This window comes from Balaenoptera musculus, chromosome 15, assembly GCF_009873245.2.
Source record: "Balaenoptera musculus isolate JJ_BM4_2016_0621 chromosome 15, mBalMus1.pri.v3, whole genome shotgun sequence".
Classification (NCBI taxonomy): Eukaryota; Metazoa; Chordata; class Mammalia; order Artiodactyla; family Balaenopteridae; genus Balaenoptera; species Balaenoptera musculus.
The window spans coordinates 52,122,161-52,150,125 of record NC_045799.1 but is presented as its reverse complement, the minus strand read 5'-3'; the positions used below and the strand labels follow the sequence as shown (position 1 = coordinate 52,150,125).

General features: G+C 48.0%; 2 protein-coding genes across 3 annotated transcripts; one reads left to right on the top strand and one right to left on the bottom strand.

Moving 5' to 3' along the window:
- Positions 1–5,123: 5,123 nt before the first annotated feature.
- Positions 5,124–11,600, bottom strand: ZNF174 (zinc finger protein 174). 2 transcript variants are annotated; one of them, XM_036827558.1, is made up of 3 exons: positions 10,256–11,583; positions 9,046–9,268; positions 5,124–6,197 (listed from the first exon to the last, which is right to left on the bottom strand). In XM_036827558.1, the coding sequence occupies exons 1-3, from the start codon at positions 10,661–10,663 to the stop codon at positions 5,596–5,598; spliced, it is 1,233 nt and encodes a 410-aa protein (XP_036683453.1). In that variant the 5' UTR covers positions 10,664–11,583; the 3' UTR covers positions 5,124–5,595. The 2 variants fall into 2 exon arrangements, with proteins under 2 accessions (XP_036683453.1, XP_036683454.1); XM_036827559.1 differs by lacking the exon at positions 5,124–6,197 and adding an exon at positions 8,065–8,787 and having other exon boundaries at positions 10,256–11,600.
- Positions 11,601–11,687: 87 nt separating this feature from the next.
- On the top strand, positions 11,688–24,444 carry ZSCAN32 (zinc finger and SCAN domain containing 32). Its single transcript, XM_036827570.1, is given in 10 exon segments — positions 11,688–11,760; positions 13,242–13,787; positions 15,105–15,270; positions 17,384–17,478; positions 17,798–17,900; positions 19,879–19,888; positions 21,281–21,616; positions 21,618–21,772; positions 22,872–23,607; positions 23,609–24,444. Coding segments are annotated over 9 exon segments (2,085 nt in total). The 5' UTR covers positions 11,688–11,760; positions 13,242–13,424; the 3' UTR covers positions 23,730–24,444.
- The last annotated feature ends 3,521 nt before the right edge of the window (positions 24,445–27,965 follow it).

Below are 27,965 nucleotides of genomic sequence, written 5' to 3'. Positions count from 1 at the left end.
ACTGCCAGGACCCAGGTTTGATCCCTGGTCTGGGAACTAAGATCCCACAAGCCACATGGCGCAGCCAAAATAAATAAATAAATAAATAAATAAATTTTAAATAAATAAATAAATAAAATGTGATCTATCCATACAATGGAATACTATTAAGCCATAAAAAGAAAAGAAATTCTAATGAACCTCAGGAACATTGTGCTAAGTGAAATAATCCAGTCACAAAATGACAAATACTGTATGATTCCACTTATACGAGGTATGTGGAGTAGGCAACTTCGCAGAGACAGAAAGTAGAATGGGGGATGCCAGGTGCAAGAAGAGGGGGAACAGGGAGTTAGTGTTTAATGGGGACAGAGTTTCAGTTTGGGAAGATGAAAAAGTTCCAGAGATGGATCATGGTGATGGCTGCACAATATTGTGAATGTACGTGATGCCACTGAATCGTACAATAAAAATGGTTAGAATGGTAAACTTTATGTTATGTATATTTCACCATGATAAAAAAATTTTTAAAAGTCAATGTTAAAAAGAAAAGTAAGGAGCAGCGTGAAGGGGCATTGAAGAAAGGGCGGGTGCCTCTGCTTTGGGGTGCCTCTCTCTAGGACATCAATTTTTCATAAACAGACTTTTGGAGAAATTCTTCCCCCCTTCCAGGACATTCTCTACCGTGACCCCAGTGTGAGCAAGTGCCAAATCCAGGAAAATAGGACCTCTCCACCCTCGAACCCCTGTGGCCTCTCTGCTCAATCCAGGCACAAGTATTTGGATCTGAAAAGGTGACAGAAGGAGATTTCAAGATGCTGTTTTACTTGACACATAATTCATTTTCTTTTTATGTAACACTTTACAGAAAATACTTTCACACACGTGTGTTCACTTCACCAATCATGTGAGGTAAGCAGAGCAGGTCTTCCCATTTTCAGTGGAGGAAACAGGCTTGAAGAATTTAAGTGACACATCCAGGTCAGGGGGCTGGGGGACAACAGAGCTGCGAGCAAAACCATCCTTGGTCTTAGCCTGGTATCAAGTCCACTCTGGTTTGTTTATGGAGCTGCCTCAGACTTGACTAAGTCAGGTCAGGTAGGTAGACCAAGGTAGGTTCCTGGGGCTACCCTAGTTGGCTCTGCCCTTATCTGGTCCAGATGAATTTCTAGAGACAGTAGTGACATTTTGCCGCAAACGTCTGTTTCACTGGCAATTCAGGACTGTTACCGTCTTAGTCAGTTTTGTATTTTGGCAGGTGACAGACAGTGCTTTAAAGAGAGTTACTGCAATTGTGCAAAAGTATTACATTACAACAGAATGGGAGAAAATATTTGCAAGTCATTTATCTGATAAGGATTTGATTCCAGAATATATAAAGAACTCTTCAACTCAACAATAAAAAGACAAAACCCCCAGTTTTAAAAGGGCAGAGGTTTTGAATAGCCGTTTCTCCAAAGAAGATACACAAATGGCCAGTAAACACATGGAAAGATGCCAACATCATTAGCCAACAGGGAAGTGCAAATCAAAATCACAATGAGACACCACTTCATATCCACTAGCATGGCTACGATCAGAAAGACAGATAATAGCAAGTGTTGACAAGGATGTGGAGAAATTAGAACCCTCATACACTGCTGGTGGGAATGGAAAATGGTGCAGACCCTGTGGAAGACAGTCTGGGGGTTCCTCAAATTCTTTTTTTTTTTTTTCTTAAATTTATTTATTTATTTATTTTTGGCTATGTTGGGTCTTCGTTTCTGTGCGAGGGCTTTCTCTAGTTGTGGCAAGCGGGGGCCACTCTCCATCGCGGTGCGCAGGCCTCTCACTATCGTGGCCTCTCTTGTTGCGGAGCACAGGCTCCAGACGCGCAGGCTCAGTAGTTGTGGCTCACAGGCCTAGTTGCTCTGCGGCATGTGGGATCTTCCCAGACCAGGGCTCGAACACGTGTCCCCTGCATTGGCAGGCAGATTCTCAACCACTGCGCCACCAGGGAAGCCCAAAGGTTTCTTTTCAGGCTGTTGAAAATGTTCTAAAATTAGATTATGGTGATGGTGGTATAACACTGTGAACTTAATTATTAAACTGTACACTTTAAATGGATACATTTTATATGTGAACTATATCTCAATAAAGTTGTAAAAAATAGCATTTTGGTTTTAGAAATATCTGGGGGAAATTTCAACTCTATCTATCAGATGGTATTTGGGAGTTGTTAATTTTGTTGGGAGCGATAACGGTATTATGGGACGGGTTTTACAAGTCCTTATCTGCTGTAGATGGAAAATGCTTTTCAGAGAAATCTGCGAGGTCCAGATCCCTCACATATGCATGGAATCTTCCCCTCTCCCTGTCTCCTGGGGTAAGCCAGGGACCAAATAACCAAGGTAGGAATCATCCCACCCCCACATGGGTGAGTACAGGGCAAACTCAGAAAACATGGTGACACTTACAGACTGCTCCGTGGGTAAAGGGTGCACACAAAAGGAGAGAGGTTATTTTCTCATATGGGGTAGCCGATTGTAAGTTAGCAGGTCAATGTTTTGTGCTGAGACCCTCTGGTGGAACCACACATGCGGACTCTTACATTTGAAGAAGTGAGTACAGACCAGCAAATGTGGCTGAGTGCCCAGGGGCCTTCTACCAGGACTTCAGACCCTCACGGGCACTCCTCACCTGGAGCTGAGCCTTACCTGTCAAAGGAAAACTGGGCTGGGGGAGGCGGCAGCATCACAGGCTTGAAAACCTTTTGGGAGTGAGTGATATTCAGAGTGGTGATTTTGTCCCATTTATTCAAGGTCCACAGTTGAACAGGTACCCAAAGACATTAAGATTCAGCAATTATTAATTTCATAATCAGAAGACAGAAAACACACGCACACGGGTTCTTCAAAACATACCAAGTAAACAAAGCTTATTTTAAGAGAGATTTCCTGTCCCAAATCTAAGGAAAGTGGAAATCTATGTTCCTTTGCTTTTAGAAGAGATCGTCTTTGACTAACCGAATTGATTCACTAGATGGATGTGGTTGGCTGAATCACAGTCCCTGCCAAAGATGTCCACATCCTAATCCCTGGAACCTGTGAATGTTCCCTTATATGGCAAAAGGGATTTTGCAGGTGTATTAAGGATCTAGAGATGGGGAGATATCTCAGATTATCTGGGTGGGCCCAATATAATCATAAAGGTCCTCCTAAGAGGGAGGCTGGAGGATCAGAGTCAGAAGAGAAGGTGATGTGATGACAGAGATTGAAGGGATGCATTTTGAAGATGGAGGGAGGGGCCACAGGCCAAGGAATGCCAGCAGCCGCTAGAAGCTGAAAAAGGCGAGGAAACAGATTCACCCCTCAGAGCCTCCAAAGGAACCAGCCCACCTGAGACCTTGACTTCTACTCAGTGAAACTGATTTCGGACTTCTGACCTCAGGAACTATAAGAGAAGACATTTGTGTTGTTCTAAGCCACTAAGTTTGTGGACATCTGTTACAGCACCAAGAGGAAACTAATACAGACGTAAATATAATTAGGGAAGTTACTAAGAAACAACAGTGAAACTGGCCTGGAGAAAAAAAGGTGGTAACAGAATAAGGAATCAGGAGGCTCTGACCGGTGAGAGGCAGGGGGACAGGAGTGAGAAAACGGGCAGGCCTAACAATAAAGATAAACTCTTCTAATATCTAACATAGTTGTTGGGAAAGGGACCTTGGATTAGATTCTGAAGGCCCACCAAATACCAGGAAGCAGGCCACTGGGCTCCCATTAAGTCTCTCTCTGCCCAAAAGATGAGAGGTTTTGTCCACGGCATTCAAAGGCTGCCACCGGGATCTCTGATTCAGGCAGGAATGGGCCCCAGGGTGAAGCAGGGGCCCTCGACTCTTCAATTACTGAACACCTACTTCTCCTGGCTGGTTGTGGGCTACGTTCTAAAGCTAAAGTGATGGAAAATCAAGGTTCTGTCCTTAAAGAGCTTTTAACATATACAGCACAGTTCCCCAACCTTGGTACTACTGACATTTGGAACAGATAACTGTTTTGGGGCCATCCTGTGCACTGCAGGATGTTTAGCTACATCCTTGGTCTGTACCTACCAGAGGCCAGGAGCTACGCTCCCTTCCCCCAAGTCATAACAACCAACGGTGTTTTCAGACGTTCCCAAATATCCTCTAGGGGGCGAATCTGCTACCAGGTTGAGCGCCACTGGTGAAGTCTACCTCTGCCTAGAACTTGTCAGAGGAGGCTTTGCAGAGCTGGCAACTTTTGTGAGATGCGAGAGGGAGTGGGGGCGGTGGGTCCTAAGGGCAAAGGGAACAGTGTGTGCAAAGACCTGGGGGACAGGGCTGCCCATGTGAGCACCTGTCCCTCTGTGGTCAGAGGAACCTGAGATCCTTGCGGGGGACACACAATAGCACAACCACAGCCCTGAGGTGGCCAGCAGTGACCTGAGGATACTGATGCTTTAGGAAGAACGCTACCTGCACCTGTTTCCTGCTTGACATACTGCACCCACCTACCAAAAGTCTTCTCTAAACTGGGAGATCCACTGGCTTGCCCAGTGTGAATAAGAATTGTATACTGATTGGGTTATAATTTCCATTTTGAGAGAATGAGGGGTGGGATTAGATGATCTCTCAGGCCTAGTTCTAGGACTTTAACATTTTAGATAAATACATGTTGTCATTTTTAGAAACTTCTTTGAGGTATAACGTACATATCATAAAATTAATGAATGTTTCAATGATTTTTGGTACTTGTTCTGAAATAATTCAGTTTTAGTATATTTTCATCACCCCAAGCATTTTGTTATTCTTAAAGCTACTGGCCTAAGTGAGAAAGGAAAGTAGGAAGGATTCCCTTTGCTGTCTCCTTAGCAGTCTTGCTTCTTGCAGTTTTTCCTTATCACTATGGGTGGGGGATTGCAGCAGCTGTGATTTTTCTTTTACCAAATCAAAGGTGCTTTGATATAAAAAGAACCTTTAGTGTGTGTGTATGTGTATTTATTTGGTAAAAGCACTAATACTTGGAGACCCCCTCCTCACACAAACGTGTCCACAGTCCCACTTCATGCGTGCTTTGTTATGAACAGCCAGGAATGACAGGAAGAATATTAGGGGATTTACATTCCAATGAACTTCTGCCTTGAAATTCTTGCAGATCACTCATCTTTATTAAAGGAGTGTGTGCATGATAAAGATTGTCTGGTAGGACAGCAAATGCATAACTATATATAGGATTTATCCTTGAACAGATTTAGAGGATAAATAAAGCAGCAAGGGGAGATTTAACATCAAGGTGTGGGGCACATCTGCAGGATCGTCCTGATTCTCCCTCAGTAGTGACTCCCCGCTCTCCAACAGACACCCCGGTGCTCTCTGACCCAATGCCTAGACCTGCCATCTCTTCCCCCGTCATCGTACATGACCCCATGCACGATCAAGTCCCCCGTCAGCCTTTTCCCGACCGACGCCTCACCAGCCCGACGGGCGCCATCACTCCTCAGGGATCTCTTGCTTTCTTCCTTGTAAGTCACGCAGACGGTCTTTGTGATTTACATGCAAGCTAGGGGAAGGAGAAATGCAAGTACCTTCTTCTGAACAGAGAGGACCCAGCCCTGCTTTCAGTCCCCATGGTGGAGTCTGTGATGCTGGTGAAGGTTTGAGCTCTGGCGAAAGCTTTTCCCACACTGGCCGCACTGGTAGGGTTTCTCTCCGGTGTGGATCCTCTGGTGCAGCTTCAGGGTGGACTGCCGCCCGAAGCAGTTCCCACACTCTCCGCACGTGTAGGGCCTCTCCCCTGTGTGGACTCGCTTGTGTCTTTTCAGCTCTGAATTCCACGTGAAGCTTTTCCCACAGTCATCACATTTGTAAGGTTTCTTCGCCGAGCGGGTCGGCTGGTGACCAAGACGTTGCAAACGGCTGCTCAGGTTTCTTTTGCTTCCCTTGCTTTTCTTCAGCTCTCTCAGTGGGTGGCTCTTCAGGGGGCCGCTGATGTATTCCAGTTCCCTGCAATGTCTCTGGTAGTGAGCAAATGGCTTTTGAGCACGTGGGGGGCTGACCTGCCTCCGTGACAACCGGGACTCACTCACAGTCGCCCCTCTGGGTTCGGGGCTCTGCAGACCATTCCCTTTGGGTCTGCCCACTGACAACGCGCATGGTTTTGCTCCTTTAGCCCCCTCCTGCTGTGGATTTTCCTTGTTGTCACTTTTCATTCTGGAGGCCTCTATAATTATAAAGAATATGTTTCATTTCTGGGCTTCGAAGAAAGAACCCAAGCAAAAGAGCTATGAGATACATGGCAAAGTTTCTCAAAGTGCTGTTCTCCACTTGGCAACTTGCATTAGACTCATCTGGGGCAGCTGTCCACCAAGCAGGCTGCCCCTGCTCCCCCAGGGCTGCTGAGTTAGAATCTCTGGGGGATGGAACCTGGAAGTCTGCAGTTAACAGGGGGAAGCTGGGGTGATTCTGATGTATACTAAAGTTAGGAAACAAGTTCTCCAACCCCTCCCTCCTTCCTACCTTTGGGGAAAGGTTTAAGAAAGGAGAAATAGGAAAAAGCAAACCCATCAGAAATTTCGACATAGCAAATATACCCTCACTTACATGGACACTGACCACCACTCTCTCTTCAAATAATGGTAAATCCAGGGAGTGTGGTATTTTCTTCCATTATGAAGTTGATAGACAGCATATGTGACTGGAAATTGGGATATGGGCCAGACATGCACCCTAATGACAGAAACTCCACAACAGTGCTATTATCCAACAGGATTCCTGCCACGTGGAAGATCTATTCAATATGGCAGCCACTAGCCACACGTGGCTACTGAGTACTTGAAATGTGGCTGTGTGACTGAGAAACTGAATTTTTAATTTTATTTAACTTTAATTTAAATTCAGATTTAAAAAGCAGCCCACACAATTATGGTCAACTGCTCTTCAACAAGGTTGTCATGATAATTCAATGGAGTAAAGAATAGTCTTTTCAACAAGTGGTGCTGGAACAACTGGATTTCTACATACAAAAGAATGAAGTTGGACCCCGACTCACAACACATACAAAAATTAACTCAAAATGGATCAAAGACCTAAATGTGAGAGCTAAACCTATCTCTCTTTGAACAGAACAAAGGTGTAAACCTTTGTGATGGTGGATTAGGCAATAGTATTTTCGATACGTTACCAAAAGCACAAGCAAACAAAAAGATAAATTGGACGTCCTCAACATCCAAAACATTTGTGCTTCAAAGGATACTATCAAGGAAGTGAAAAGATAACCCACATAATGGGAGAAAATATTTGCAAATTATACATAAGGGTCTAGTATCCAGATTATACAAAGAACTCTTATAACAATAAAAAGACCAACCCAGTTTAAAAATGAGCAAAGGGGACTTCCCTGGTGGTGCAGTGGTTAAGAATCCACCTGCCAATGCAGGGGACACGGGTTTGAGCCCTGGTCCAGGAAGGTCCCACATGCCGCGGAGCAACTAAGCCCGCGAGCCACAACTACTGAAGCCTGCATGCCTAGAGCCCGTGCTCCGCAACAAGAGAAGCCACAGCAATGAGAAGCCCGGACACTACAACGAAGAGTACCCCCCGCTCACTGCAACTAGAGAAAGCCCGTGCACAGCAATGAAGACCCAACCCAGCCAAAAATAAATAAATAAATAAATTTTAAAAAAATGAGCAAAGGATCTGAATAGACATTTCTACAAAGAAGATACACAATTGGCCAATAGGCACATGAAAATATGCTCAACATCATCAGTCATTAGGGAAATAACTCAAAACCTCCATGAGATACCACTTCATGCCTAATAGGATGGATGCAATAAAAAGGACAAAAAATAACAAGTGTCAACAGGGATGTAGAGAAATTGGAATCCTCATAGACTACTGGATGTAAAATGGCGCAGCCACTTTGGAAAAGTCCAACCTCAAAAGGTTAAACGGTGAGTTACCATAGGACCCAGCATTTCCACTCCTGGGTGTACACCCAAGAGAAATGAAAATAGACACCCACACGAAAACTTGTACACAACTGTTAACAGCAGCATTATTCATAATAGCCAACAAGTGGAAACAACCCAAGTGTCCATCAACTGATAAACAGACGAAATGTCCACAGAGTGGAATATTATTCAGCCATAAAAAGGAATGAAGTACTGACACATGCTACAACATGGATGAACCTTGAGCATGAGACTCCACCCTCTCTGGAATCAAATAAAAGGAAATGGAGACAGCATGCACACCCAGCTGCCTCTGCTGAGGCAGAAGAAGGGAGTACGTGTGGTCCACTTTCTTTAGGACCATGAAGGCCGTAGGTTATGGGGTGGGACCTCAGCCAGGGCCACAGTGCTTTCCTGCTGGATGCCCTAGGTCTTCTCCATTCATGAGTTTTGAGAATAATGAAATCAAAGTGTTTCGCTGAATGTAGCAAATCTTAAGGAATCTAGCTTTCTTGTAACCGTCTTCTCTAGTCTGTTGACCATATCCTGTATTCACATCACCAAGACTGGCCAAAGTGTCACTTTCATTCAGTCAGAGAGACCACAGGACTGTGTAGAGCAGGGTCAGCAATTATACTGGCATTGTACCAGAGAAAGATAAAGAAATGGACACAGACAATGTCACAGGAGGAGAAAGAGGCAGAAAATAAAACGGAGAGGAGCTTTTTTCTCTAATTAGCAGAATCTTGTTTAGGTCCCTTCTAAACATGGGACCATTTTAAGTGACAAAACTCAGCCACAGCTTGAATGGAAGTTCATCAGTGGTCATATTTGGATTTGTCTTCACTATAAGTAGCTCTGAAAGGGACAGAAAAGTAGGCACTAGAATAATCCTGTGCACTGGATTCTCAAATAGTCATGAACAGAAAATGATAAAAGCACACTTTAGTAACACTACCATTCTAATTAGTGAAATTTGTTGGAGAATAAATATCTATTATCACATACAATATTGAAAAAAAGCCAATACCTGGTCTATGTCTTTTTAGAACCATGAAATGCTTTGATGGAGATAAAGGGATGATGAGAGGGAGAGAAGAGGCACCGAGTGTTTACCTGTCTCAGCCAATTTGGGGGTTGGGTCCTGGAGGAGCAGGGATTTTTCCCAATGACGGGGGCTCCGCTGATCCTGAGATCCTGCCTGGGACGTCTCCTCCAGAGAGCTCTCCCTGGGATATCTGCTAGGAGTTTGCAGTTGAAAGTCTGGCAGTTCCTGTTCTCCAAGCTGGGATCCAGTTTTCTCCAAGAGCACCTTCTGGCCCTCCATACAAACAGCCACCTAGGAACAAGCCCCATGCATTAGAGGGCAATGCATGCTCAAGGACTGTCTGAGGGCAGCTTGACCTCTCACTGCTCTGTAATGACTGTTTTTCCCTGGAAATTTCTGATAATGGCCTGGGGGTCAACCTTGAGAGAGAATGCTGAAACTCTCAAAGGAAGCAAAGGGAAGGACTTGCAGAATGACCGAAAGGAGGCTGCTTCAAATCAGCCAATACTTCCTGTCCCTAAAGCTTGGGGCTTTCTCAAGGCCTGGAGTCAAAGTCATCAGAGAGCAGGCACAAATATATCAGGGTCAGCCATGACACCCACCCAGCAGGTTCCTACCCGATGCTCACTTGCCTCCCTGCTTCTGCTGGAAACAGGCCCTGTAGGATAGGGAAGCAGTAGGGTGGGGGCCATTAAAAACCACCCTTACCTATAAATTGTTCTGCCCAAGGCTCTCCTGGTAAGGAGATCTCAGTAAGAGGACTGCCCTACCCCTGTTCCCTAACTGCTTCCGTTCACCAAAACACATGATTGTTTGCTTCCTCCCTAGGTCCCTACTGGGGTCTGACTTAGGGGTGGGATTTGGAAGGAATACTAGCCAATTGAGCTGGAGTTTCCTGATCCAAAGGCAATATGCAAGACACTTCCCTCGGACAACGTCTAATAAAGTTCCCCCCAAATCAAATTCCTATCCAGTAGAATGACCCTGCCTGCTATGAATCCTGACTGCAGAAAAACTTCAAGAGGAAAGGGTCAGGGGAGATCTGTCAGCAAAGTTTCAAGAGCCTTACTTGATTCTCTACTTTCTCACTGGAATGCCTGTGGCTGGGTTTTCTGAAAACCTGTTACATCTCCCTAGGAGGGTGGGGGGAGGAGGGTTCCAAATAGAGGCCAGAAGCAACGTTTGAAATTCTGGACTCTATCTAGGGAGGGGTCCAGAGACCAAACACTAACCAGATGAAAAAGAAATCCTGGGGACCACAGAAAGTACCCTCCTTACCCACTGCTTTGGTCCCTTGGCTGCTCTGTAAAAATCTTCCACCAGGGTCACAATCTCCTTGATGCTCATTGGACATTGATGCCTGGCCCGAGCCTGGATCTCCGGAGGCAGGATGTTCAGAAACTGCTCCAGCACCAGCAGCTCCAAAATCTGCTCCTTGGTGTGCACCTCAGGCTGCAGCCACTGACGGCAGAGCTGCCGGAGACGGGAGAGCGCCTCTTGGGGTCCAGACACCTCTTGATAACAAAACCGTCTAAAACTCTGGCGGGAGAGCTCAGGATCGGGCCAGTCTTTTTGCAGAGCGGGCTCCCGTTTTTCTTCTAGCTTTGCTATTATATGTCTCTCTTGCTTGGAGGAAGCCTGAATGTGGGACTGCGAGCTCAAAGTTATCTCCATCTTAGCCGCCATTTTGGGGCTCAGGAGACAGCTTCTCTCTCCTTGTAAACAGCTCAAGCCTTCGGGATCATGACCCTGAATGCTAGAAAGATGCTAGAAACGAAGCTCCTCTGAGGATATTGGAGAGGAAAGGATGCAAACAGAGCCTCCTCATTCGCTGGACTTGACCCCAAACTCCTGAAGACAACACAGTCCCTGAGAGTGGGAAGAGTTTGTTTTTCTGCCAGTTTCTTGAACTGTCTTGCAAAGGAGAAAAGTCATAATGTCCTAAAAGGAAACTGGGGGAAATACCGCTTTTATTTCAGCGGCAAGCACAAGCGGTCTCACAGGAAAATGCGCAACGTGACCTAATGGGCTGACAGGAATCCCTGGGAAAAGTTCAGGCTGTCATCCAGGTAGCCTGCACCAGCTCCCCCGCATCCTCCACAGGCCGACCTCCAGCATCTCGCCAGGCGCTACAGGGCGAGCCCAGGCAGGCCACGGCGCACGCTGGGGGTTGTGAGTTAGCGGAAACCTCCTGCTAGCCAGCAAGGTACACGGAGGCGCGGCGGCTGCTCACCCCCGAGGCTCCGAGGCCCAGCCGCTCCGGCCTCCGAGGGCGCCCGGCTCCGACTCCGCGCCCCAGCTGGCCTGGGGCTTGGCGAAGCTGCAGCACTCTGGCGCGCGGCTCAACTACGTGGCCGGGTGCGAGCCGGCGGTGGCGCCTGCGACGGCAGCACCACCGACAGCCCCGCTCCACACGCCCACCTGCAGCCGACTCACCTCTCTGGGGACCGGGGACCCAGAACCCAGGAGCCAAGGCTGGGGGCGGGGCAGAAGCCGCTCGTCGCGGACACTCCCACAGGCTGCCGCGAATCTGTGCCACGGGAGAGCTCGCCTCCTCCGCAGAGGGATTGGCTCCTCGGGGTCGTTCTCTCTCGTCTATCGGCCACTGGGTCTGTCGATGCTGGCGAGAACGGCACCCCGCCGTCGCAGTGCACTCCGGGAGTTGTAGTCCGCTGGCAAGACTCGCGAGCAAGCGCAGTGGGCGGATCCGCGCGGGGGCTCGCGGTGCTGACTTCCGGCCCGGCGGCCGAGCCAGTTTGGAGAGTCGCGAGTGAGTGCGTCTGGTGAGTGCTCCGCTTCTTGGCGGCCGGCGGCTTGCTGCTGGCAGTCGTCTCAGAGGCAGTTGGGCCAGGTCAGGGCGCCCCTCGCACGCTCGGCGGTCACCCTCCTGTGCCGCGGCCCCTCGCCCCGGCCAACCCGAGCCGGCTAGGGCTGTCCCGATCCCTGTACCCCAGCGCGGACTCTCTCCGGCCTGTGGCCCTGCCCGTCTCACCCCCGGGAGATGGGAGCGGGAGCCCGCGGACTTGTTTCCTAGTCCACTTCAGCCACAGGACCTAATCCTAGCACCGAGTGCACTGGAGTACTCAGGGCATCCTTGCCAAATGAAAAGTGAATCTGCCCGACTCCCCATCCTCATCCTGCTTTCTGCTGAGTGTTTGGGTTATCGCCAGAGAGAAACACATATTTGAGAGAGGAGTATTTTAAAATTAACGATGAATGGGATATTAGGGGTCAAGAGGAGTGCAGGCTCCGCCTTCTGCATGTAACTAGGATAGCACTCATTAAATTATTCTTCATCCAGAGAAGGTGTGGGATTTATGAAAATGTGTAAGGCAAGGAGTACAGGTTCTAGTCCTGACCTTGCTGCTGAGAAACTATGCTCTGTGATGCTCCTTTTTCGTTCAAAAGGACTGTTCACAGTAATGCCTTTGCTTTCTCTATCTCTAGCCCCTCCTGCCTCACGGAAATGTAAAGAGAATACAAGTGAAGGCAGTTTAAGTACTTTGGAAGAAAGGCAACCTGAATCCATGTTTTTAAAAGTAATTTCTTTACTCCTGTAAAAGAGACTCAGGCCTCTGGAGAAGGAATGGAATGGAGAGTGGGACATTAACTGCAGAAAGCTCCAGTCTTACGTCCACCGAATTTAGCAATTTCCAGGAAATTCGCAACTTTTTTCACCCGAACTGTATGTAAAATCCCAGAGAATTTTGACAGGCCCAGCCTATGTGAGTTGCCCATTCCTGGGGTTGGGGGAAGGGTACTGTAATGAACAGCCCCACCAGAGACAATGAAATAGAGAGGGGCCTTTTCATAAAGGGAGAAGATGCTGTTGTCCGAAGTGGGAAGGAATGCTGGAAAATAAAAGCAAACCAGAACAATCATTTCTCATCCTCATTGTGTGTGTGGTGGTGGTGGGAGGGAGGAGAGTGTGATAGTGATAAAGAGATTAATACTTTTCCCTCCTTAAGAAAAGGTGGCAATTGGGAGGCTGGGTCCAGGCCTCTGAGGGTAGGGAGGGCAGGGACAAGACCCAGGCACATGGGGAACACGAGAAGGAACAGCTGGACTACACTGAGGGACAGTTTGGGGAATTCATCCACAGAAATTTGGTTAGGGAGAAAACTATGTTTTTTGATATTTTTAGTACTTTGGCTACTTGGCTTGGATTGAAGAGGGAGTAAAGGAAAAGGATAGAAATAAACCATAAGAACTAGAGTGGAGGAATATGGGATGGTTTCATGCTGTCTTTTTCCATTCTTTTCAGCCTCACTGAGCCTTTTTCAAGTGTGCGTCTGAGTCTGCATGTCTATGAAATGCTCATGTCTCTGATTCCAGAAAGACACACTTTTCACTGGTATCCAGGAGACCCTCTTCCCAGTGATAAGAGATGGAATCTGATCTGCAGGATGGAAGTGGCAACCAGTGAGCCAGTTCGTTGAAGCAAACCATGGCTGCAATAAGGAGTTCCCAGGCACACCCGTCCCCAAGCAAGGATTCCACACAGGGACAGAAATCAGCCCTGCACAACAACGGCCCTGACTCTGAAGCTTCCCGCCAGCGCTTCCGGCAGTTCTGCTACCAGGAGGTAGCTGGTCCGCATGAAGCTTTTAGCAAACTCTGGGAACTCTGTTGTCAGTGGCTGAGGCCTAAGACACACTCAAAAGAGCAAATCCTGGAGCTGCTGGTTTTGGAGCAGTTTCTGACCATCTTGCCAGAAAAGATCCAGAGCTGGGTGAGGGAGCAGTGTCCAGAAAATGGTGATGAAGCTGTGGCTCTGGTTGAGGATGTACAGAGAGCACCTGGGCAGCAGGTGAGAAAAGGCAGTCAGAACCTTGTGGTTTTAGTCATGAAGAAGTTGGTGTGAGGAGCACAAGAATCCAGTTACTGGAGAGGCGCTTAGCTGAGAAATGCCAGAAGCTGTCTGCTGCCCAGAAAGTATTAGCTATCCTGCCTTGGTCCTATGCCCTTGGTCTATGGGAAGAATTTCTCATTTGGTGAAATAACTTAGACATTCATATATTCACTGAATCCTTGGAGTCACTAATTAAAGTGAGATAACACTCTCCAAAACAAGGCGAGGAAAAGGACAACAATCCTTCACTCAGCAGGTCAGGAAAATTAGAGATGGTGGTGAATTTAAATCTAATCTCTCTTGCTAGAAGGTTCCTTGAAGTAGTGTGCCATGTGTTGTACACTAAACAAAGTCGTATTAGAGCTGGTCCTTCCTGCCTGAATTAAGTGGTCAGTTTGGGACAGTGATGAGTTTCACAAAATACCCACTTGTAGAGGTAAGGACTAGGTCTGAGATCCACTCAGTGTAACGTCTTGTATATTTTGGGAGAAGCCGGGTGTGAAAGGCACAGGAGAAGGAAAAGAAACATGAGGGCTTCAGTTGTGGGAGATTCTGTGGGAAGAAGGCGGCTGAAATCCAGGTCAGAAATCTGGGAGAGGCAACGAGTAACGGAGGAGTGTGGGTCAGAGGAATGCCAGCCTGAATGTGACTGTGGCCAGAGCAGGAAGCAGCCCGCTGGCGCCCGAGTCTGCATGGCTGGATCAGGACGTGCTTGCGTTTCCCTGCGAGGAGGCGGATGTGCACACCAGCTGTAGGAGGAAGAGTGGCGAAGGGGGTGTCAGTGAAATTTCATAGGATTGAGAGGTTTTGACAGAATTTGGAGGGGGGAGCAGTATGGTGGTGATGCATTAGAAACAGGGGAAGTTAATTTAATATCCATGGTTTGGAGACTGTTAATAATAACCAGGATGGATGGAGAAGGGCAGTGGAGCACATGTACGAAGTTAAGAGTTTGGAGAAGGGACCTAAGCAGAGCAGGAATCCCTCTGTGCTAACAGTCATCCTGGTCCCCGTTCCCCTTGCCATTTCTGTGTGGACCATCTCTCCCTTATTGTCCACCACCATTTCAGGATCACACTCTTAATGTGAATGAAAACAGTACAGGAATGTAAGGGTTAAAACGGCTATGTGAAACCCATCAGGGGGGTGAAGGGGAGAGCAGGAAGTGGAGGTGAGAAGCAGTAAGGGAGGTGATACCCCAGCTGCCTCTCAGTACCTCTCCTCTGTCACTTTACACAGGAATTTGTAGTGACAGATGATGGGGTCTGTTCTCAGGTCCCGGAATCTGGGAAGGACTTGAAAATGCCCATCGAGGAGACGGCCTCCTTGGGAGCAGCCAGAGAATCACTGAGATCCCACCTGAAACAGGGGGTTCATCCAGAAGAATGGACTGTGAAGGGGTCACGGAGCTCACCCCGGAGACCGTGGGGACAGTCAGAAGGTAAGCAGAAGCCTCTGCCCTCCCCCAAGGTGTGAGGGACAATCATCTCTTGGAAATGCAGGTCTGAGCTCAAGTTGGCCCCTGGGTTCCAGATTAAATGCCTTTGAGATACATCCAAAAATCAAGATTTCAAATTATAGTTGATGGTACTAGCACTTAAAATGTGGGTGGAGATCCTTTATGTGTTAGCTTAATTCTCTTTTATTACAATTTAATTCTGTTGCTTCTGAATCAGGTGTTACTAAAGGTGAGCATAATTACCTCACCTTCTACAGAGCGGTTCTTCATGAACTTGACATAACCCCCTTCCATCCAGCTTAATCTCTTCCAAAATACATTTCTCCTATTAGTTTTTCCTTTCTTCCAGTGCTTTTTTTAAAATTTGTCCTAATTTTTTAGAAAAAGGTTAATTAAAAATTTAATTAAATTTAATTGATCTCAAATTCATCACCTAATGTAAAATTAGCCATCTCAAGTGAACCATTCAGTTGCACCTAGTACAGTCACAGTGTGGTACTATCACCACCTCTGTCTCGTTCCAAAAGTTTCCATCCTCCCCAAAATAAACGCCATGCCCATTAAGCAGTTGCTCCTCATTCTCTCTCTTTGTATTTGCCTGTTCTGAACATTTCATAGAAATAGAATCCTACAATATATGACCTTTTGTTTCTAGCCTCTCTCATTTCTCACGTTTCCAGCCTATGAAGTATCACTACTTGGTTTGTTTTTGGGGCTGAGTAATATTCCATTGAGCAGACAGACCAAGGCTCTATCTTTATAAGTCTCTTTCTGTAAAGCACTTTGGCTGCATACATTTCTAGATTATCTAAAGGCCACTGCTGCCTTTTCTGCGTAATTCAAAGCTGCCCTTACAGGTTTCTAAGTAATTATCAGATCCTAAAGAAAAGCACTGTGTGTCTTCATGCTGTTTAAAAAGGCAAGCTTCTGTTGATGAAATGAGAAACAGTCTTAAGAGTTTATTTGCTTTTGTATTTTTTAAGTGAAGTAAATACACTATCAATATGTTAGAAAACTTTGCCATTTAGAATTTATTTACTTTTAATCCTTGGGAACATCTGTGCTCTTTGGTGTGTGATTTCTGAGGCTTTGGGGTCTGAGTAAAGGGGGCAGGACTCACTGTGTTCCATGTTCTGCAACCTCAGCTCACCGTACCTGTGGGCTGCTCCCAAGTGGTGAAACCTCCCCAGGGGTCAGGTTCCACTAATAAGTGATCAAAACGTACCATTTCCTTTGTACTATTCTTGAAAATGGGGATCTGGAAAAAAATGTATTATCTTGGTCTGAAAAAAAAAGAATCAAATTCCCGTGGTATTTTTAAGAGCACTATAGGGGATTTCCCTGGTGGCGCAGTGGTTAAGAATCCACCTGCCAATGCAAGGGACACGGGTTTCAGCCCACGGGTCCAGGAAGATCCCACATGCTGTGGAGCAGCTAAGCCTGTGCGCCAAAACTACTGAGCCTGTGCTCTAGAGCCTGCAAGCCACAACTACTGAGCCCATGCGCCTAGAGCCTGTGCTCTACAACAAGAGAAGCCACTGCAATGAGAAGCCCACACACCACAACAAAGAGTAGCCCCCACTCGCCGCAACTAGAGAAAAGCCTGCGCATAGCAACGAAGACCCAGCACAGCCAAAAACTAGATAAATTAAAAAAAAAAAAAAAGAGCATTATAGTCATCTCTGAGTGGTTGGACAATGAGACATTCCCTCCCCTTGCTCCCAAGTATTCTATTAAAATTTTTAAAAAATATACTATGCACATATTTCTTTAGAATGAAAAAAACTTTTTTTAAAGCTATTATGTCAGGAGGGATCTGGTAAAAGGAATTTCTTAACACACAGACCATTGGCTGTGGCAGTGGTCCTGAAACTTGACTGTGCATCAGACTCACCTGAGGGAGTGTTAAACAGATTCCCAGGCCTCACCCCCAGAGTTGCTGATTCCTTATATCCCAGTGGGGCCCAGGAATATGCATCTCTGATGAGCTCCCAAGTGCTGCTGAGGCTGCTGGCCTGGGGACCCCACTCACAACCTCTGCTGTGTGGCTGTTATGTGGAGACCACCCTCTAACAGTGGCTGTTTTCTCCCCTAGCCTGGCTTACTCTGCAGGCTCCCAGGAACCTTCCTCAGAGGAGGGGTCTTGGAGACCAGGAGACAGGTGCTGTGCTCCACATAGCTGGGGCCCAGGTGAGCTATGGTGGGTATCTTTTATCTCTTTAAGTTCCCCTTTCATCTTGCGCTCACTCTCAGCCTAAAATCCCTTCTTTTCTGGAGATGCTGGAAAGATTTTTACGTGGTCCATTGAGTTTCTCTTGGGTTGTTTCCTTGTTCTGTCCACTGACATCATCATATGGCTCTTTACCCATCCCGATCCTTCTCTTGGAGGCCTGACCTCTCCCTGCCTTGCTTTGCCCCTGATCTGATACCCGTGGTCCTGTCTCTGCCCACCCCCCAAGCTAGAGCAGTGCTATTTTATCGGTAGCAGCAGACCCCGGTGTTGTTACAGGGACGAGCCACGTGTGAGGACAGAGCCATATCCCTCTGTCAGGAAGGGCAGATACACCTGGGCCCCGAACAGAGGGCCCTCTACAGGGATGTTACACAGAAGAGTGACAGAAACGCCTGGCTGGGTAAGGATCCACGTTCCCTCTAGGTCCAGAGTGGATGTGTTCAGTTGTCTGGAGACAGACCAAAAGAACCCAAGAGGAAAGGAGACAGAGAGGCAGTGGGGAGCCTGTTGGGTGGGGGGAAAGAAGGAACAGGAACATACTGAGAGATGACAAGAGACACAGAGAAAGGAAGACACAGAGAGGGACAGAGGGATAGAAGGAAGGGAAAGCACGGGCTCATGACAGGGGCAGTGGGGGCAGAGCATGTGGGAGGCAGAGGATGAGGGGGGAGGGAAGACAGACAGCAGCTAGGGAGGCACAGGCTGTGCTGGGAACAGGGGAGAGGTGAGTGAACTTGTGCTCACACACACAGCTGTGATAGGTCCTGGGGAGCAGAGGAGACTGAAAGACAAGAGACTCCAACTGTGACAGTCTACTTCTATGCCCAGGCCCTTCAGGAGGCAACAGGAGCCCTTTTTCAGAGTCTCTGGACCAATCTCTTGCCTTTTTTCAAATCAGTTTTGCTCCATCTGGGCTGCTCCTCCTCAGAGAAGCCTCCCCGACCATCAGATTCAGAGACAGATGCTCTGCAGCCTTGATGTCTCCTCCCTGCGTCTCCACATGCAGGGTTGCTCATTCATGGTCAGAAGGACATTCTGGGCTGGATCAGAGAACACGCAGGGACCCCAGATATGCAGGGCTGCAGGACAAGGAAAAGGCCTAAGACTTCCACGAGGGAGACTAGAGTGAAAAGCCCATGAGACACCAGCAAACAGGGAAGAAGAAATCAAGGGTGAAGCACAAGAGCCAGACTCAGCAAATGGGACAGAGGCTGGCCCACCGTGGGCGGCTGAGGACACCAGGACTCTCCTGTCTGTTCTCAGCAGCCTCGGTTTTATGAGGAACTCCAGGAGCACCAGCAGAGCAGCCAGCTATGCGGGGAAGTCGCTGAGTTCTTGTGTGAACGAGGTTTCCACCAGACTCTGGAGCAGCGTGAACCAGGTTTCCACCAGACTCTGGAGCAGCGTGAACCAGTTCAGAAGCCTCTGGGCCAGTGACTGCAGCCTGCTGCAGCCAGGCACCCTGTGCCCTTCAGGAGGAGAAGGAAGCTCTGCCGGCCTTACAGGGCTCCTCCAGTTCTCCCAGGAGCTCGGCAGACAGGGCTGTTGAGGCCAAAGGGCCAAGCCAAGGGCCATGGAAGCGCAAAGAGGCGAGGCTCGAGGACACAGTTGGGGGCTCAGACAGCTACAAATTTGACAGGAAGCAGCCAGTCCAGGAAACTGGAGCCCCCACACCTACAGCCAGCTCCAGAGCCACTTGGGTGAGGGCCTCTCAGCACACGTGTCCTGGTACTGTCACCTATAAGCAAACCATGCCCCCACTCTGTGCCTTGCCTTCCAGCTGTAAGTTGAGGATTGTTCCTGTTCCCTCACTGCTGGGGAAATGCTGGGATGAAGGCTCTAGTGGACACCCAACATAAAGCCATTCACTCGGCCACCTGCAGGTTACACACAGGGAAAAGCAGTACCTAAACCATTATGTTGTCTTGGTAACCCAGGGGATTTTCTTCTGAGTTGTGAAATTGGAAAGCCAAAGCCTGGGGTGTTTCTGTGACCTAAGAAGTAAATTGTGTGAGTAGGTGTTATATCTAGATTTTGTTAACTGAACATAAAAGAACGAAGCTAATGTCAGCCTGGGGAAGGAGCACTGTGTTCTCCGTGGAAGGTGGGTGATGTCCCAGCTGGTGCCGCTGTGTGGATTCAGAGAGCTGTCATCGCAGTCTGGGAATCAGGTTCCATTGTAGCTGCAGGGCAGTGGGGCAGGAGAAGAGTGATGGAGCATGTGGGGACAGAGGGTGGGTTGCATTTTTAATTTGGGTTGTCAGGGTAGTCCTCACTGAGAAAATGACATTAGAGTAGAGATGTGAAGGAGAAGGGGTGAAGTGTGTGGCTCTCTGGGGAGACTGTAACAGTCGGAGGGGATCACCAGTGCAAAGGCTCTGAGCCGGAGGAGCCTGGGCAAGGAGGCCAGTGTGCCTGGTGCAGGTTGAGAGGGGATGAGAGTAATAAATGAGGTCAGAACCAGATCACGTGGGGCAGCACTACTGAGAGTGAAATTGAGAGCAAGCGTTTAGAAACTTTTATAGCAATCTGACATTGCTGCACCATCTAACTGCATATTCAATGTATTTTGAAAAACAAAAAACCTGGGTCTTCACAGATACTTTGAGAAGCACTAACCTAGGGCCTCAGGCCCTACATAGAGGACTTTGTAAGGACTCTGACTTTTTCTGTGTGAAATGGGGTAGCCTTGCAGGATTCTGAGCAGAGGAGTAATAGTTTTAAAAGGATCACGTTGAGAATTTCAATTTATTTGACACTTAACTCTATTTAAACACGTGTTTGTGTCTCTGTTTTGTTACGGAGACCTTTGGAGGACTGTGGATTTCTTGAAGGCAGGGTCCATGTCATATGACAGTTGCATTTCTCAGAAACTGGCCTGCTGGCACTCACACAGGTTAGTTGAGTTGAATGAAAAGGAGGGGCCCACTTTGACAGCTGGATTGAGAGAGACTGTAGGAGGTCCAGAGGAGAGTCAAGACCAGGTAGGTGGCCACTGCAGTAATCCAGGCACGAGAAGACAGTGGCTCGGAGCAGAGTGGACTAGAGAGTGATGAGAAGAGGCTGCGTGCCCTTCAGAGCATCATGACCAGGTGTGATCAGAATGCATTTGCTGGGATGGCTCTAGACAAATGGCCCTCAGCCACCGGCCCAGATGGGCAGCCCCTGAGGGGCCTGTGCTGAGTGTTCTTGAGTAACCAGCCTTCCTGAACTGCTCTTCCCAGACCTTTACTACTTATTCTCACCTTGGGACACTACATGCAGTAATTCAGTTTCTTGCATACACAGGGATGACAAGAGATATAAACAGATGTACAGGAGCCAGATCAGGAGGGACTCAGACATCAGAGGTGGGACTTAGCAGAAGTATCCTATCATCCGATCTTCTCTCTTGTGAATCTTTGCTTCCATCCAAGTCTTACCTGTTCACCAGGCCCTCTTATATGGCCACTCACCCTCAGAGATTCCCACCCTGGAGACAGACAAGCACGAGGCTTATCCTGAATCATCTTTCAGGGGAAATTAGTGGGATTCAGGATAAAGAGAAATAAAAGCAGAAGCTTTGGTAAAGACTCTACAAACCCTCCTCAGCTGGAGAGGATTTCACTGGAAGTTGTTGCTTTAGGAACAAGCCCACAGTGAGATCTCCCCAGGAATGACAGTAGCCAGCATGGCATAATTTGAGAGACTAGGATGTAGCTTCCTGGGCTGCTAAAACCCTGCACTGTGGTATTGGTCCACCCTGCTCTGATCACTGAGTTGTCTCCTGGCAGCAAGTGTGCACTGGGGCTATGAAGAGACCAAGACACTCCTGGCCATTCTCAGTAATTCTCAGTTTTATGAAAAACTCCAGACCCGTCAGCAGAACAGCCAGGTCTCCAGGGCCTTGGTGGAACAACTCCAGGAGCAAAGCTTTCTGCAGACCCCAGAGCAGCATCGCGCCAAGTTCAAAAGCCTGCAGTCGAGTTCCTGCAACATGAGGAGAGGCTGTGTGCCTGAGCCTTGTATCTTTTACGAGGAAACTGATGCCCTTTCCAGCCCCTGGGCCTCTGCACCTACTATGGCAAGCAGTGCTGTTCCTGGCCAAGAGGGAAGTTGAGGCTGGACAGCTGAGTCAGCAGAATGGGGGGCCCACAGAGGCTGGAGAATGTACCACCGTGGATGGTGAGGACTGGGAGGAAGAGGATTTCAGGGATCCTGGCCAGGCGGTTAGGAGGGTTGGCCTGCCAGACCTGTTCCCAAACAGACGTGGTAAGACTCTTGGCTTTGACTCTTGGTCAAAGCATGGGTAAGTCCACTTAGGGCCGTTAGCCTAGCATCACCAGAGAGCCATTCTGCTCCTGGCCTTGTCATCATCTTGATGTATGACCTGACATAGGCCAGAGAGTCTTGGTTTTCATGGTTAAGGATTATTTCCTTTGCACTTCAGAGCCCTGATTTTACTTTGCTGGCCTCTTTCACAGGGTCCGTGTCATTTTTCCCCATGGATTTGCACTTACTTTGCTTCCATAGATGGCCAGTTAGGTCTCCAGCCCAGACTCTCTCTCCTTTTCCAGCACTGACCCTCCTTTCAAATCTAAGCCTGGGTTTCCCAGATGCCCAGCAAGTTGCCTTCTTCCTGTTTGAGATGGTTAAACCCGGGGTGGCCTTTTGTTACTCTTCCCAGAAGCCAGGCCATTCAAGAACTGAGAGAGATGACAAAGAGCTTGACTCCTTGCCTCATTCTGTCATTGTGTCAGAACATCCAAAAAGAGGTGCAATAGGAGCAAAGTGGGTGGATGGAGTTTTTCGGTATATTTACCTGTGATCATAGAATTTGGAGCTTAAAAATATTACAATTGGAAAATAAAACTTAGGTTTTTAATTAGCAGAAGACTGAATCACATGAGAATTCCAATTAGTTTTTCTCTTAAAGGTAGTTTAGTTGTAATTCTTTCCTCATTCCATTGTTTTCCTGCTCCACAGTCTGATGTATTTCTTTTTAGTTTTTTTTAAATTTTTATTTATTTATTTATTTATTTATGGCTGCGTTGGGTCTTTGTTGCTGTACACAGGCTTTCTCTAGTTGTGGCGAGCGGGGGCTACTCTTCATTGTGGTGCACGGGCTTCTCATTGCGGTAGTTCTCTTGTTGCGGAGCACAGGCTCTAGGCGCGCGGGCTCAGTAGTTGTGGCTCGTGGGCTCTAGAGCGCAGGCTCAGTAGTTGTGGCACAAAGGCTTAGTTGTTCCGTGGCATGTGGGATCTTACTGGACCAGGGCTCGAACCCGTGTCCCCTGCATTGGCAGGCGGATTCCTAACCGCTGCACCACCAGGGAAGTCCCGACAGTCTGATGTATTTCTGTTCTTGCAGGTATTGAGATCAAAAGCGGGATTACAAAAGAGAATCGGAAATGGGATGATACAGAGGAAGCAGAAATGAACAAGCCTTTTCAGAGAAAGTCCAGTGAAGTCTTTTGGCACTCTGAGCTAAAAAGAGGCTGGGCAGGTGCTCCAGTGTCAAAAAGGCAACGAAGATGTTCTCCAGGGGAGAGTGAGGAGAAACCCCCATCCCAGAAGAGGATGAGTCACCAGAGACTTCGTACTGGGGAAAAGGCCTGTACACATTTCCTGTGTGGGAGAAACTGCTCTCAGAGTTCTCCCTCTCACCACCAGCCAGTCCCCAAAGTGGAAAAAGCTTCTAAATGTCACGAATGTGGGAAAAGCTTTAGCCGAAGTTCTTATCTTGTTCGACACCAGAGAATCCACACGGGAGAGAAGCCTCACAAGTGCAGTGAGTGTGGGAAAGGCTTCAGTGAGCGCTCCAACCTCACTGCCCACCTAAGAACTCACACAGGGGAGAGACCCTACCAGTGTGGGGAATGTGGGAAAAGCTTCAACCAGAGCTCCAGCCTCATTGTCCACCAGAGGACCCACACGGGGGAGAAGCCTTATCAGTGCACTGTCTGTGCAAAGAGATTCAACAACAGCTCCCAGTTCAGCGCTCACCGGCGAGTCCACACTGGGGAGAGCCCATACAAGTGCGGGCAGTGTGGGAAAAGCTTCAACAACGGCTCCCACTTGAGTGCCCACCAGAAAACCCACACGGGAAAAGCCTTACCACTGCTCTCAGTGTGAGAAAATCTTCACTAAGAACCCTGCCCTCATCCACCATCAAGGGGTGCACACAGAAGAGGTTCCCATATCACAGGAAGGAAGGCATGTGCTGTAAGTGTGGAAGAAACCCGACGGATCAATTCCTTACGTCAACATGTGTTTCTCGGCGCTTCCTTCTGCTTGTGGAGAGTTCTACTGGGCAATCCCCAGCTTAGCTATAGGTTTATTCTTAAGAACCACGTCCAGGAATAGGAATCAGGGTAAGAATGCTGAACTCTTTCTGGCTCTGCATGGGACTCCTGGGTCCTGTCTCATTGTTGATTTCAATTCTGTTTGAAGGGAACAAGGCTACAGGATCCATAATTCCTGCCAGGAAACCTGGGTATGACTGTTCCCAACAAAGAATGGGAGGGCTAGTGGCCTGAGCACTGTTTCTGGGCCATGTCAGAGAAGAAATTCTCCACCCTCATGGGAAGCATATCTAGAAGTTAACAGCCTGGATGTATTCTAAACCAACAACTGACCTCTGGCACCTAGTGTTAGGTACTACTGCTAACTTCAGAGCAGATCACTACTCTGTAATCCAGCCACCACCAAAGAAAGAAAAAAGGAAAGGAAGAAGAGGTTAAGCCACTGGGCAATATTAAATCTGTTTCCCTTGGTGACGTAATCTCAGAGCAAGGGTAACATCTAGGTTAATCTTTGTAAGAGTCCTCATTTTACCATCACCTCCACCCCAGTTCCTGGTTTATTGTCTCTTATAGTTAACACTTTCTACAAGCTTATAACCATTACTGCTTCTGTTGACAATAAAGGTGTTTCTCCCTCTACTTCTTTGGCCTTTGGTTGTAATTTTCTCCATTAGAAACTTTATTCTCATGCAGAAGCCTGCACGGTCCTCAAGAGGATCCAAGGGTAGAACCTGCTTCGGGACAGTAGAACATGCAGAGAAGGAATAAGGGACAGGAAATGGGGAGAGAAGGAATACAGTTGGGTTGGGGAGTAAGGAAAACACAGGGGCTGCAGGCGGTTATGACTATAGGTGAAAAGAAGGGTGGGTGTGAGGAGCATGAAGAGCCAAAATTAAAGCTTACTGATCCAGAACAAGGCATAGATGTTTAAGCTTTTGTGAAATCTCTGATAAAATGTGGTGAAAGATGGGTAAGTTGTCCATGGTTCTTGGCCTGTGCATGCAAGTTGTCAGTACCTTGCCTAAGCTTTGTTGAAAAGCAAGTGTCATGGTCTCTGCTTTAAGCCTTCGTGAGGAATTACAGATGAGCAAAGGAGAATGTATACCTCAAAGCCAAAAAAAATTTAATTTAGAAAAGGAGAAGCAAAGGCAGGACAGAAAAATATACTTCAGTGTTTCCTCAGCTTGAGTCTCGCTTGGCCCATCCCACAGTTCTCTGCATACCCGGTCCTTGAACATGGCCCAGTGGACAAGCTATGCAGGCCAGTTCCCAGAGTCACATACTTACCTCTGCTCTACAGAGAGGGGGAAAAAATGATACCTTAGGAAAGCTCAGGCAAAGGCAAAGAGATGGGCTTGAATGTGACCTGTTGGGGCACAGCCTGACTTCATTGGAGATCATGGTGGGGAAGAGGGGGACAGCCCGGGGTGGATCAACTACTGAAGGGCTTTGTACACCAGCTCAAAGAAGCTGGCTTTGATAAGTGAGGAGAGCCAGTGAAAGTCAATAGAATCACTAAGGAAGCGCAGGTACCCAGGCCTCACAGGCAGGCTCCTCCCACCCCTGGGTCTGCAGTAACCAGGGAAACTGGGATGCAACTGTTGAACTCCTTGCATTCTTAGATTGCCTCCATCATCCAAATTGCTTTATCCTCTAGTCTGCTGGGCAGGAGAAAGAACACAGAGTACTAGAGCACCCAGCCCTTGCCTGTCAGCCTCTCGGGAGGGTCTGGAGCAGACAGTAAGAACTGGAGAATACATCCAGTTATTCATTCATTCAGGAAACATTTGATTGCCTATAAAGTACCAGGTATGACACAGAAGCCAAATACAAAGCAGTGAACGAAACAGACACTGTATCTTCCTTCCAGAACCAGCCTTACTGGACCCCTCAGAAATGCAGCACAAGTCAGGCAGCACACCCAGCCCCCAAACCCCAAGATCTGAGTTCCAGCTCCGCAGGGCCACTCTTCTAAGTTCCGAGTTCTGATAAACCCAACCTGCTTCCAAGTTCTGATAAACCCAGCCTTTCCCCCTACTCCCTGTGTGGTCGCTGCTTCCTACAGTTACACCTCTGTTACCTTAGTGTCTACGTCCCACTAACAAATCAGCCTGATCACTGCACCAACCACTTGAGAATACATTTGAAGTAGGTTGTACAAAAGGCAACACCCCCAAGTCTATCCATTTCCTCTGACGTGTAACTTATACTCCTGGTTTGCTTCAGCCCTTCAGATATCCATTGAAAAGCCAGTTTTCCCCTGTACGTTTAAAACTGGGGCTCTCCATATAGTCTGTACATCCCTTCCTCACTGAAACATTTTAACTCATTGATACAGTTTTTCAGTTGACAGCATGCCTTTTTTCCAAGGACTGCTAACCACTTGCCACAGACAGGATCAAATAAATATTCTCACAACCCAGAGAAGTAGCGCAAAGCCTGCACACCGTTCCCTTTTCACACATCTGCTGTGGTTCCTCAGCCTAAGGTGGCTGATGGGTGGTCACAGCCAAAGCCAGAGCTGGGCCCCTCAGGCCTCCTACCCGACTTCCTTTCCTCTTGCCACCTCTTGTCTGCCTCTCCTGTGAGGGACTGCCTTACCGGTCAGTTTGGGAACAGCCAGGACTGCTGGGGTCCCGGGTGAGACTGTGCCCATGTCATCGCTGACGTCATCACAGGCGAATCCTCGCTTTCACCATCATCAGCCCCAGCCTCCTTGCAGTCCTGCTGCTCGTCTTCGGCTCGGCTTCTGGGTAGAGACAAAGAGAAGGACTGAGTGCAGGTCACAGGACACTAGCAATTAACCTGGCTACTCCCTGTGATATGGAAGTTAGCCTGAAGGATTTTGAACTTGTGCCACCCTGTTCTGGCATCTGGAGAAAGCTGTGGTCCTGAAGCTGCTCGGGCATTCCCTGTACACTTGGCCATTCTAGTTTCACTTCTGGAGTTTTTGATAAATTGGGGATTTACTGAGATTTGCAAGTAAAGTCTTCCTGGTAGCCGCAATAGCACACCTGCTATCATAGGTTTAAAGTGACTTGCATAGCGATTAAAGTGAAAGAGCTGGATTTTGAACCTGGGTCAGATCAATTTCAAAACCTTTTAATTTTTCACTCTCACTCTCAACACTCTTTCTGGCTAACAATTTCTGTGAAACCTCCAAACACAGACCTTATACTACATGTTCATGCCACCAGGGCAGCCTTGTTGTGGCAGGGGCCGTAGGCCCAGCCTCCTGGGGAGGAGGAAGGCACAGTTGAGGTTTCATGTCACACCCATTACCAGCAACTACCTCCCAGGCATGGTGTCGTGCCTGGCACAAGATTAAGAGCTAGTTATTACACAGTATAGATTAGACATGGTTCCTAAGAAACTTTTACAGCCAAAAGTGAGAAAAAGCAAAAAGAAACCCATTAAAAAGACAGAAAAGGAGACCCATCAGAGATCTCACTTGTTATACAGGATGGTCAAAAGGTACCCCTTCCATCGAGGCACAGTACGTGTGGCTGGGCAGAACAGAAGAGAGTCAGGACCCCAGTGCCGCACCTGACAGTGGCAGAGTCTTATAGGTCTAAACTAAGATCCGGCCCTCTGCCTTGTATGGCAGCAGGTCACCATGTAAGCCCCTAGACCTGATTCATACATGACCCTTCTAAGAGCTATCATGGAATGAGGTTTTCTGAAGGGAGAACCAGAGGGAACGACAAAGCCTCTATATGGAACTGAGCTGCCTCAGAACCACAACTGCGTCCCAAATCACTAGCTTCCTGCTCCCAACTGTGGTCATGACAGAACGATAAGGTCACGTCTCTGATGGATGGCACAGGCATGGACAACCTCTCATTCCTGGATTCTTCCTGCCTCTCCCCTTTCCAGCCTGAGACTCTGTTCTTCAAATAGGTGGGTTGTTCTTTAAAGCCCCAGGGTCTGAGTGGTCTGAGCATAGCTCTGCCTCTTCTCTTGGGAAAGCCCCTGAGGATGGGCTTCATGGTCTCCAATAGAAGCCTGGTAACCGCCGCCCCCCCACCCCGCCATAACCCCGGTTGCTGGCTCTTCTTGGAGCACAAACACCATCACCTGGAAATAAACCCCATCAATGGACACCCTACCTCCCCCGCCAAAGATCATCATATGGGCCCAGGGAGGAAAAGTATAGGAAC

What these genes read in the sequence shown, in the direction of transcription:
- ZNF174 (XM_036827558.1), bottom strand. Translation starts at nt 10,663, where the DNA reads ATGGCGGCTAAGATGGAGATAACTTTGAGCTCGCAGTCCCACATTCAG. An exon ending in CCAAGGGACCAAAGCAGTGG is followed by an intron (nt 9,269 to 10,255) that starts GTAAGGAGGGTA and finishes GCTTGTTCCTAG; the next exon opens with GTGGCTGTTTGTATGGAGGG. An exon ending in CCCCAAATTGGCTGAGACAG is followed by an intron (nt 6,198 to 9,045) that starts GTAAACACTCGG and finishes TTATAATTATAG; the next exon opens with AGGCCTCCAGAATGAAAAGT.